This window comes from Alosa alosa, chromosome 14 (assembly GCF_017589495.1).
Source record: "Alosa alosa isolate M-15738 ecotype Scorff River chromosome 14, AALO_Geno_1.1, whole genome shotgun sequence".
Taxonomy (NCBI): domain Eukaryota; kingdom Metazoa; phylum Chordata; class Actinopteri; order Clupeiformes; family Clupeidae; genus Alosa; species Alosa alosa.
In genome coordinates this window covers 12,341,471-12,353,970 of record NC_063202.1, presented here as the reverse complement: position 1 = coordinate 12,353,970, position 12,500 = coordinate 12,341,471, and the positions used below count along the sequence as shown (strand labels likewise).

At 40.1% G+C, this 12,500-nt stretch overlaps 1 protein-coding gene across 3 annotated transcripts in view; it reads left to right on the top strand.

Annotated features, from left to right (window-relative positions):
- The window catches only part of csf1ra (colony stimulating factor 1 receptor, a), a 27,999-nt gene that overhangs the window by 7,003 nt on the left and 8,496 nt on the right, over positions 1 to 12,500 (top strand). For all 3 annotated transcript variants that reach the window (XR_007195719.1, XM_048263450.1, XM_048263448.1), the window contains exons 7-10: positions 11,054 to 11,169; positions 11,327 to 11,438; positions 11,745 to 11,944; positions 12,351 to 12,442. Coding sequence is in view for 2 of the 3 variants with exons in the window: in XM_048263450.1 (XP_048119407.1) it covers positions 11,054 to 11,169; positions 11,327 to 11,438; positions 11,745 to 11,944; positions 12,351 to 12,442 (520 nt within the window). In the remaining variant the exon portion in view is untranslated. The remainder of the gene's footprint in view (positions 1 to 11,053; positions 11,170 to 11,326; positions 11,439 to 11,744; positions 11,945 to 12,350; positions 12,443 to 12,500) is intronic.

The following is a 12,500-nucleotide window of genomic DNA, read 5'->3' as shown; positions in this document are numbered from 1 at the left end:
CTTTACAGTTTCAAACTCGTTCTCTCATCATGATGTCTACAAACCATAGTGATAATTTTATACAACATTCCCTCCTTTGAGACTTGCATAGTCTCACAAACTAAAAATTATCCTTCCTTTCTCATTTTTATTTCTTATACTGGCTATACTGTCTCCGACTTTGTACACTATAAGAGTATCAAAATGGGTAGAGGTAAGAAGGAATATCACCATTAACATGTCAGTGAACATGCATTTCCGTGTCGTATTTTCGCTTTTGACTAAGCCATCATGGTATACACATTACATTACCTTACATTACATTACATTACATTACATTTGGCTGACACATTTTTAGCCAAAGCGACTAACAACATGGTAAACAGTTTTAGAGCAATTCTCAACAATTTTAGGACAAACAAAACATTAGAGTACAGTAAGAATAAGTGCATCAGTGAGTGCTCTTTTTAACAGTTACTTGTCAGTTTAAGACGGCTGGTGAGTGCTAGGATCAGTAAGACTTGTTGTAAGTGTTGCTATGAGAGGAGATGTTCTCTAAAGAGCTGGGTCTTCAGGAGTTTTTTGAAAATGGAGAAGGATGTCCCTGCTCTTGTAGGAACTGGCAGTGTGTTCCAACAAGGAGGAACAACAGATGAGAAAAGTTTGGATTGGCTTGAGCATACCGGTGGTAGAGCTAGGCATCGTTCGTCTGAGGAGCGCAGCGGTCTGGAGGTAGCGTATGTTTGTATGAGGGCATTCAAGTAGGTGGGAGCAGAACCGGAGACTACTTTGTAGGCAAGCGTTAGAGCCTTGAATTTGATGCGGGCCGCCATAGGTAGCCAGTGTAGCTGGATGATACACACAACATATGGTTTTGATGTTATACACCCACAAGATAATGCAGTACTAGTACACACACTTTTCATACACACTGATTGTATCTTTTCGTTTAACACAAAAGAGTTATGGATAGTTTAAAAAATATGTACAATAGGTGATTAAAAACAACATACTGACTACTTAATGTAGTATCACACTCATGATTATTTGCTTGTTAAAGGTAAAAAGCCTTTTGTTGATGGTCTTCACCAGCACGGTTAAATGTATAAGCTGCAAAGTCACATTGCATAGTTGGTCGTTGAGTTGTCCTACTGATCTTGTTGCTGGTATCTTGTGTTCATTTCATGGTTCTTTTGGAATTTATGCTACAGGCATTGATGTAGTCATGAATGGGATCTTTGTTACTTCTATAAGGGTATTTTTCTTTCTTTGGTATTATGCTCTTTGTTTCTTCCTTGATGGTTTTATCTTAGAGTAGAAGATCAGAAACTGGTGTTACCGTCCCTAGATGTGTACAATGCGGTGTATGAATCTTCCTCATCTGAGCCATTTATTGGATGTAGGTGATTGTGGTCTCATGTCAATCGCGTTGCTTTGTCTTTAATTCAGAATTCCCTATTGGCCTTTCATGCTATCGCATATTCCAGTCCAGCACAATCTTGTTGTAGGACTGGGGCTGGATCTGGAATAGGTTTTAAACTTGGAGTAGGGTATGGACTTGGGGATAGTAATGGGCTTGAAGCAAGGAATGGCCTTGGGGGTGGTAATGGGTTTGTAGTAGGGAATGGGCTAGGAGTAGCCTGGCTAGCGCCACCACTTCTCAATGAGACGTGGTCTGGGAATGGGTTCAGGATTTGAAAAAATGCCCAGATCCGTTTATTGGGTGCCACGGATGTCTATCAAATGCGTCTGTGCATAGCTCATCATCGTCTTGCTTTCCCCCTGTTCTGTGATTGGTTCCCTATCTAAAAATTTGCTCCATGGCAGGCTGCCTTAGCAGCGTGAATCAAATCGCGCGCAAGGCAGCATGGGAACACCCAGGCTAGGCTAGGAGTATGGTATGGAATGGAATGGGCTTGGGTATGTTAATGGGTTTGGAGTAGGGAATGGGCTAGGAATAGGGAATGGGCTTGGGGCATGGACTGGAGATGGAAGTGAAGTCCATGCCCCAAACTGGAACCTGGAACTGGTGTCATTTGGGTGTAGAGGTTTTGAGTTGAGATCATCTGGTTGCAGGGTTCTGGTCGTAGTTTGAAGTCATCTAGCTGTGGACATTGTGTGACATCGCCACTGGAGTAGATTACTGTAGCCGCATTGAGCTAAAAGCAACAGTTACAGGTGGACTCCCCTAGACTCTCAAATCCTCACACCTCGCTCAAGCAATGTAGCGCTCCTGGTCAGATTTATAGAGACAGCAGAATAGAACAAAAAGAAACAGCACACAACCCATACAGCCACACAAATCCTAAACCATTTGGGAACTTGGAAGATTTTCAGATGAAGAAATTCATACAATCAGTTAGATTTAGCCCATAAGTCCTTCTTTAAGTCAGTTGTTATCAAATCTGTAAAACAATTTAACCAAAGTTAGTTAGATTAAATGTCAAACTTAGATTAATATTTAGATTAATATTTAGATTAATAGCTAGTAATAGTAGTTAGTTAGTAGTTAGTAATGGTTAATAATAGTAATATTTCGTAGCAATCAATGTCTACATACTGTTATTCATAGGATAGGTCTCGTATTCTCCTGGTTGTCAGTCTGATTAAGACCCCAGGTACGTCGCTCCATTCACACATTGCATGCACACTCACTCTTACATTTTTCACTCACCTGTCACTCACTCAAGCCTCATTCTGAATCAGTAACAGCTAATCTGCCCCACCCTGTTGCGTCCAACAGTTCCAGTAGGATGGCAAGGTTTTATGCTATTAGTTATTCTGAAATATTGTTGCTTTGGGTATTCACTCCCTACTACCCACATCCTTATTTCTCATGTCGACCGTCAATCAATACTAAGCGATCACAATCATCCTACCAACTTTTCACGCATTTCCACCTTCCTTTTAACTAATTAATTATTTCACAGAGTTATCATTTTGTAAATAGTTTATGTTTTTTGATTATTATATAGCGATTATTTATGATTTTAGATTTATTTCGATTTTTTTGTTTATTCTGTTACTTTTAATTTCAATTTCAATTTAATTTCACTTATAGAGCGCCACAACTGTAACAATCCTGTGTTCCCTGTCCCTCCTTTGTTTACCTCCTGTGCCATGTGCTCCTGTGTTTACTTCCTGTCCCTGTGTTTTAGTTCCTGACAGCCATGTGCTCCTTTGTTTGTCTTGCCATGTCTCAGTTCCCTGTGTCTCTGCCCCTCACCTGTTCCTCATTATTAGTCTGCTAGTTTAATTATGATTTCCAGCCCTGTGTTCACCTGTCTCTTGTTTCTTGTCTACTTGTGCCTTGTTAGCCTTGTTTAACCCCTGTGTATTTAAACCCTCTGTCTCCCCTCAGTCCCCTGTCGGTCATTGATGTTGTTTCGTGGTTGTAGTGTGCAGTCGCATTAAAGATTCCTGTTCTCAAGTTTAAGTGTGCCTCATTCTCGACTTGCCCTGCCCCTCGGTCCAGCACTCCATACTGCAACACTGACAACAACATTACACATGTCTCATAGCGCTCTACAGTGTTTTTATGCTTATTAAATTTATTCTGTTAAAATTTTCTTTGTCTGTTCATTCAGCATATGACATTTATCATATCATAGTTAAAAATAATGAAAGTTTTGTTTTTATAAGGCAACTGTTACACTATTATTGTTTGTAGTTTTTCCTATATAGATTGTCATAAGCCATACTCTCACTCTTTATGAGATTTGGGAAGCACAACAAAGTGTCCATTATTACCTACTGCTCTTAATACCATAACTCCTTAATCAGTTATGAGATCAATATTAAAGAATACTTAATTGTTCTGGCCTCTACTTGCCCTTTCAGTTTCCCTAATCATCAATGTGTGTTGACCATGTGTATTATTCTAAGACTACGTTTACACGAAGCAGGGTATTTTCCTAAACGAATATCTGGCCATCTACGTTTGCAAATAAAACTGCATTTACACGAGACCGTTTTTTTATGTGTTTACACAAACCCGTGTACATACATGCTGTCATGAGCACGCCAAACCACAGTGGCAGTCTAACGATAAGCTCAAGCTCACATTAACCAATCAGAACCCTGAAAAGTCGCACGTGAGAACATGTAAATGTAAACATTGGTCGCACATTTGGTGTACTTCTGTCGCATACTGTGACGTTGGCTGCCCAAAACTCTGTTTACCACAGTTTACAACCAAGCGCATAAGCGAAGTTTTCCAAAAAAATCACTTTGGCCGGAGATTTTTTGGATAACCGTTTTACAGGGCGAATTCTCCGTTTGCGTCTAAATGAAAGGCTCAAACATAGGGAAATGTCTTCGTTTATAAAAATACACATGCTCGTGTAAACATGGTCTAAGCCCTAGTAGAGCATCTTTTTCAATGATACATCATATTGAACCCTTTTTTGGGGATTACTGGCTATGGATTCATATTCATGGCATCCTAAAGCCATGAATGCAAATTTAGACTGATTCTGGACTGGCCTGGCAACCAGAATCATGGATTAAAAATGATTTGAATTTTGAGCCAGGGCATCCTTAAAGACTCCTGGCTTACATTTCAATCCTCAGTATCCTTGAAGAACATGCTTTCAATCGTTCTGTCCCTTCTTAAGGTGTGGTGGGGGTTAGTACATGTGTGTCCTCTTTTAGTTGTGACTTGAATATTGGTGGACGTCCAACTGAAGTGTACCTCTGATCCGATCCAGTCCTGACAGCCACTCTGGAGTAGGGCTGGGCGATATGGCTGAAAACTGTATCACGGTATAAGTGTTTCATATCAGTCGATATCGATAATTATTGATTTTTTTTTAAAAATATATTTCAGATAAGGACCAGAAGAAAAAAAAAGTTCAATTTAAACACTTTTATTTTAAACTTAACCTTCCTCGTTATAAATCAAAGCAAAAAGGGAAAAGAAATGTCAACACAATCATGAAAAACACGTCTGAATGAAAAGCAGCACTGGTTGAAGCCTGGAAATATTGTAAAGTAGCTTAATTTGCTAGTTTATCATAGTCTGGTTAGACTGTTCAGTTTCCCCACGTGTGTTTAAGTTTCAAATGAATACTTTTTCTCCTTGGGATAGGCCCGTTTGAGTCTTGGAAAATACTTTTCCATTTGCATCTGGATTGAGATGATTAGAACTTAGCAGTCAATTTGAATGCAACAGTTTTGAACAAATTTGTGCAGCGTGCTAATGATGCTAACCGGATTTAATAGCAATTTAGTCAGTCATCTTGCACGATTGTGAATGTTTGGACATGCTGAGGAGGGATGCGCCTGTTGTGAGGGAGAGAGAGAGAGAGAGAGAGTGCACAGGGCAAGGACTCATTGAGAGTCTGTGTTGAGGTAGGCCTACTTCTATCACCTACTCTGGTAGAGTTGCACATACTAGCTACAATGCAAGATATATTTAGCCTATTTATTTATGGACAACGTAAGGCGGGAGGTGTGTGTTGCTTTTAATTATCAAATGTTCTATCGAACATATTTTTTATTGATATCGATTACATGTTTATTGCGATACATATCGCTATCGTTTTATCGCCCAGCCCTACTCTGGAGATTGACGAGTTCCCACACCATGCTCATTCCTATATATATTTTTTAGAATGCCATAAAGACAGTTCCAGCCATAGTTGGTGTATTTATGGTAGTCTCTTATTTCACTTGCAGAGGCTGTTTGTTCTTTTGTGTTCTTTCACTCCTTTTTCCAAAACGAGGCTTGGTTGAAAAGGAGTCAGTGAGCAGTATCAGGAGAATGCAAATGCTCCTCCCTATTGCTGTGGTCCAATCTTTTTGTCGAGTTGGGACTTATGGCTCCTCCCCCTTGTGTCTGGCAGCAGTGGCTAATCGTTTCTGAACCAGTCTTAGCAATGGTATCACATGGGTAGACGTTGGTGTGGGTGACATGTCGGTTGGCTGTAATCAGGGCCTGGGTCTCGGATTCAGAGGGCACACAGCCTGTAGACAGACTCAAAACTGTGTTTAGTCAGTGGTTAGTTTCTAATCTTTCCCTGCATCTGTACCCTGCCTTATCTAAAACATTAACCCCATTTGTTTCAAAGAATACCCTGGTTTTCATATCATTCACCAAATTATGATGGTATCTCAGAACAGACACTACACTGTGCAATTAGACAATTTGTTATTTCAATTTAGATTTGTATCCCAATAACAACATAATCAAAGTATGACAGTTATTTTTCGAAATTTCCTTTCTTTCTGTTTTTTTTTTTTTTCATTTAAGATTTCTCAATTCAGCACAACTCTTTTACTGTGGTAACTATTTTAAGGATAACTTTTGAAATAATTTTTTTAATTTTATATAATCTTAGTTCTTCAGTTAAATTGTATTCAACATTGTATTCAACATTTCAATTAAACTCACTTTAAGTTCAGAAGGTGGCATAATTGTGGCAAACGATTGTGATCTCAATATTGACCGGAACAACTGAGACTATAATTTTTTCTAGAATGCAATATTCATTTTTCTGTTCTTTTCTGTTATACTATCCTTTCCTTTCTAACAAGTTAACTGAAACTGGTGACCAAACACAATAATTGGTCAAAAGCTTCAATTCCATTTTCTCAATTCAGTGTCCATCTGCACGAGTCATGCTTCCACCTCAACCCAGGTACACCCACTTATACATTTGGACACAGCACAAATTCTGTCCAAGGCACTGGGTTTAACATTTGCTGTGCACAGTCTTTCCCGGTTTCCTTGAGGAGGAGTCAGGGCTCAGTGGCGGAGACCTCTCAATAGCAATCAAGTTAGATAAACTCACTCACTCAGACACACAGAAACATTCACTTGCCCTTGGTTTGCATGCACTTTTGAGTAAATTGTCCCAACACACATTGGTTAGTATGAGATATTATATCAACCTTTTCCAAACATGTTTTATATCACTCACGTTTCTAAGTTATCTCTCCTGCCAAAATGTTCTCTTTTCCATCAATTGCTTTTTCTTTTGATTTTACTCTGCACTAACCAATGACAGTACCACAACACACCAGGCAGGCTATTACTTTGTTTCAAACATAACCAACAAAAAATAACCAACAAAAATACAAACTAAACTCAACAATAACTCATAACAACATATGCTCAGCAACACTAGTAATTGTAGCATACATTTTTCTAATTTCAAATGACTGAAATTAGTAATAGCAATTACAGTAAGGTGCAGTAATACCACATCTGATTCACCTTTATTTCACCAATTATTCCCTGCACCAATGCCCTTCATTACCAACACAAATACCCTCTTATCCTTTGACTTACTATGAGGTGTGCCATATCCAGCCTCTCCACCCGTGCGCGCCTCGAGTGGATAGCAGTTACTATTGCAGCCTGTCCTCATGTGAAACATAAAATTTACTGAGCGACTTGGGGCAATTTTTACCTGCTGGCAGCTATCCCATGACAACATCAATGCCTATGAGCAGCTCACCGCAGTACTCAGCGAGACTTCTCTCATGCGACCCTTATGTCACTGAAACGTTAGTCCGCGATTAAGATTCTATCAAGCGACAATCCTCAAATCCGACACTATGCCGTGGAGAATTCATCGCGATTATATCTTTTTAGGTTCTGAACTACAGCTCTCACTCGACCCATTATTAGTTGAGAGCTATTATAGCAGAGGCGTCCCGTCTCACAAAAGCCCTTTAATCTTACATTTCTTTTGCAATGATCAGGGATATAATTAGATTTGTGTCAATTAGTGAACTAACTTACAGCTACAAACAGCTGGTATTCAAGCACAGCAGTAGCTTTATTCAAGACACAATTAAACACACAAATAAGCTTTTTCTAATAGGCTATTCATCCATATTCTAACCATCCATTGCTCTTTGCACATTTACTGTCAGATGTTAGGCTCAACTTTGTTTCAAATTTTCTTTAACTTTTGATTTTTCTAAAAAACCTTTCTTTTCAAAATTCTATCCAATTGGTATGGTATAAAAATGGTGTGGCTCCTTTAAGGCTCAGTATATGGGGAGGAACACAAAGAGACTAAAAAACTTTCTCAAACGGAACAAATTGTATGACTATGGTTCACCTATTAATGGGGAGAGATGAGACAAACATCTTTTAAGCTATTCAAAGCCCTGTGTACGCGTTATTTTGCAGCTTCAAGGCCGACTTTGGTTTCTTCAAAAGGCCTAGGCTAAGGCAGCATGAGACAGTGCAACAAAATGAGACACAGGGCAGCAAACAGAGACATCGGAATACAGAGTGCACATTCTGGTACAGGGGTCTCAAACTCAAATGAGCTGGGGGCCAATTCTGCCAACGTCATCTGATTGGAGGGCCGGCTATTTCTGAAAAGGCAATGTTCTTTTTTTCAAATACCACACAAAACTGCAAACAGAAAGTGCAAGTGTTTTTATCTAGTTTTAGACACCTGTGCTAGCAACCTTAGCTTATAAATAAAATAATGATAAAATAAATATTAATACAAATTATAAAATAAATGAAAAACATAAAAACAGATATGTGTGTGTGTTTCACACCAAATAAAAATATTTCCTCTCATAACTTTTTTAAACCTGGCAAACTAGGCATCAGGGTTAAGAAAGCAACACCATTGGATTTTTATATCAAAATTTCAAAAGGCCATGGCTTGAAAGTGGTCAGAGATAAAGTCCTACTGTAAATGTAAAAATCTTTGAGTAAAACAAAAGTTTATGAAGGGGGTACATTTACCCATCTAATTTGTCACTGGATGGCAAGAACCTCAAATTATGCACCTTTCAGTAAATACTGGATGAACATATTTAAGCAGGTTTACTTTCCTTTTTTCATATTACCCACATAACAAATTAACAGGAAAACACCTAAGATGTATACCAACACCTAAGATGTTGTGGTTTAGTAATAGATTACTACAATATAGGCCTACAATAAAGTATTCTGGTCAAACAGTTCCTATCGCGGGTAATCTGCAGTACCCAGAAGTTCGCATCATATTGCGGGTGACTTTGTAGTTCTTTAGAGCCCTATTTCTACTAGCCCTGCTGTCTGTACCACATCAATTACGGACACTATCATCACGATTACCAATGCAACCTCCAAGCTATGTTGGGCAGAGGGTCGAAACAAGCATGGTATGCTTAGTGGACAAAGTTTATTCACGCACCTCTATTCACAGACGCACCGTGACTATCACTGTCATAGACGATCGATCATTATCTCCAAAAGGATATTCTCCTTCAGAATTAGAATAGGTGAATAACATAGCTTACCTAAGACTTCATCAGACGTGAACGTTTTTCAACATTTGGTGTAGGCCTATTTCTGCTTAATTTCTGCTTCAATTTCTGCAACACTATGGCCTGCATCGCTTCCGCGTCATTACAAATGCTCGTCTTTGTGTTTCTCGCGTGTAAAGTATTTCCTGAAAACTTTGCGCAGCGATTTTGGGTTTGAATCAAGCTCTGGATGTCTTGCACATAGTGGAGCAGAGTAGGCCTACAAATGAGATTTGTCACCGTACCTGGATCTATCGTCTATTTTAATCAGTGTCGTTGTTTGTCGCCATTAATAGCCTCAAGGGCCGGATTACATTATTATTTTGTCATACGTCGCGGGCCGGGTGTTTGAGACCCCCTGGCTTCGTTATGTTATTAGTAATAGTTAAACTTGTTATTTAAAATGTTATAAAAGTATGTTAGCTAGGAATAACTTCAGTGTATTACTTGATTATGATTGAGGTTATATGAATACATGCTTTACAGTTTCAAACTCGTTCTCTCATCATGATGTCTACAAACCATAGTGATAATTTTATACAACAGCACATCCACTATAATAAAGGATTTTAAATGTAACTTCTAAAGACTGCCTAATACAAAGTTACTGGCCGACACAAACAGGACAGGCCCATTCTACCATTACACACAGTTTTTTTTGTAGTTTTTTTTTTTTTTGTTTTATTGTTGTTACAATGTTTGCCCCCCACCCCCTGTTGATTGAACTCCACTGGCTCAACCTCTGGTAGTCTTGTGGTGTTTTTAGGTAGTATTTATTGCAGTGTTTATTAGGTAGTATTTATTGTGGAATGGATTGTTATTCTCAGTTTGTAAGTCGCTTTGGATAAAAACATTTGCTAACTGAATACATGTTAATGTAAATGTGTGTGTTCTACAGGTGGGAGTCTGATAACTGAATAAATGTATATGTTCATGTATATGTTAATGTATATGTTCATGAATATGGTAATGTGTTAATGTATATGTTAATGTATATGTTCATGTATACTTAAGCAATATAGCACGAGTGAGAGTGGGATTGGTCATGGATATTCCCACGGGTGTTGAGGCCGAGTGGCGCAGGCAACAACAGCCGTGGGAATATCCATGACCAATCCCACGAGAAATGTTGAAAGTCGGGCTGAAATCACATTCATATCTAGCTTTGTTGCATGCATGTTTACAAGGACGCTGGGTCATGTTATGTAAGGGACATGGTACTGGAAAAAACGGAAACATAGCCTACATTGCAGAACCACTCAACTTTATTAATTTATTAGGTGAATAAATGTTACACTACTGTGCACAGCCCCATATGCTTTTCTGACGTGACGATGCTAGCACGTTAGCAGCGGTTAGCTAACTATGCTAACGTTAGTTATCTACAAGTCTCCTCCAAGTGACATCATATCATATTATACACAATGCTGGCAATGCTGAGAACAATTAGCATCCTTGTTTATCTTACTTACATTGAGTTGACTGTGTGGCTTAATCCACAGATGTGGTGAAGCACTGTTTCGTTATGGTTTGCTAAGGAGTAACCCATTGCTTAAAATAGTGGAGAGCTGGGATATGAGAACATTGTGTCAAAGCTTTATAGAATCTTCGCATTGTATCGCGGAATGATCTATTATTAGCTGTGCAAAGTCTGAGTTGAAATGTCCAGGCATATTCCAACTCATGGAACGTCTCTCGGCCAATCAGAAACTAATTAATAGTTCCATAGAACCCAATTGTTGTACAATGTATGTTAATGTGTTAATGTATATGTTAATGTGTTAATGTAAATGTGTGTGTTCTGCAGGTGGGAGGCCTCTCTGCTTCTCAGGCGAGTGAACTATCAGGAACAGGGCCTGTACACGTTTACCGCCCTCAGCTCCAAAACCAACGCATCCATCTCCTTTAAGCTCCTCATGTACCGTAAGTCTCTCTCTGTGTGTGTGTGTGTGTGAGTGTGTGAGAGAGAGAGAGAGATCGAGAGAGAGAGAGGGAGGGAGAGAGGAAGAGAGAGAGAGAGAGAGGGAGTGTCATTTGTTAATGAGTGTTTGTGTGTAATGCACCCACCTGTAATTGGCAGAGCATCCGGTTGTGGCGGTGCGGCGTGATAATGCGAGCGCGCTGACCTGTGTGTCGGAGGGATACCCTGCGCCCACCATCCTGTGGTACCAGTGCTCCGGAATCCACGCCGGGTACGTCACCACATACGCATCGCATGTTATGGGTATCACATTCTGCGGAGTCATGCACACACGCATCGCATGTTATGGTTATGACATTCTGCTGAGTCATGCACACACGCATCGCATGTTATGGTTATCACATTCTGCTGAGTCATGATTATCACATTCTGCCACAATCTTACAGTTAATACATTCATTAATGGGTTAGTCTGGGTGTTGTTGATGTTGATGTTTACCACAGGGATAATGGGTTAGTCTGGGTGTTGTTGTTGATGTTGATGTTTACATTGGTGTTTATGTTGTTATTTACCGTAGATGTGCTGAGAACATCACGGGAACAGAGAGCCTGTCCCAGCTCAGGGCGGAGTCTGTTGAGGTGGAGAGGGCGGAGTTTGGGGCGGTGCTGGTGGAGAGCAAGCTGCTGATTGGCCAGGCAGACCGACACATCACTATCGACTGTGTGGCCTCAAACGCTGTGGGCCAGAGCAGAGCAGTGTTCGCCATGGAAGTACCTGGTCAGCATGGCGTGTGTGTGTGTGTGTGTGTGTGTAGTGTTCACCATGGAAGTACCTGGTCAGCATGACGTGTGTGTGTGTAGTGTTCACCATGGAAGTACCTGGTCAGCTTGATGTGTGTGTATGTGTGTGTGTGTGTGTGTGAGTGTAGTGTTCACCATGGAAATACCTGGTCAGCATGATGTGTGTGTGTGTGTGTATGTGTGTGTGTGTGTGTGTGTGTGTGTGTGAGTGTGTGTGTGTGTGTGTGTGTGAGTGTATCTGTGTGTGTGTGTAGCGTTCACCATGGAAGTATCCAGTCTACAGATGTGTGTGTGTGTGTGTGTAGTGTTCGGCATGGAAATATCCGAATGCAATATATAAATGTTGTGTGTGCGTGTGTGTGTGTGTGTGTGTGTTTGTTTAGATAAGCGCTTCTCTACTTACCTTGCTGGTGGCGCTGGAGTGGTGGCCTTTCTCATTCTTCTGCTCCTCATCCTCCTCTACAAGTACAAGCAGGTGAGGCTACGCAAACACACACACGTGCACACACACACACACAGACACACACACACAG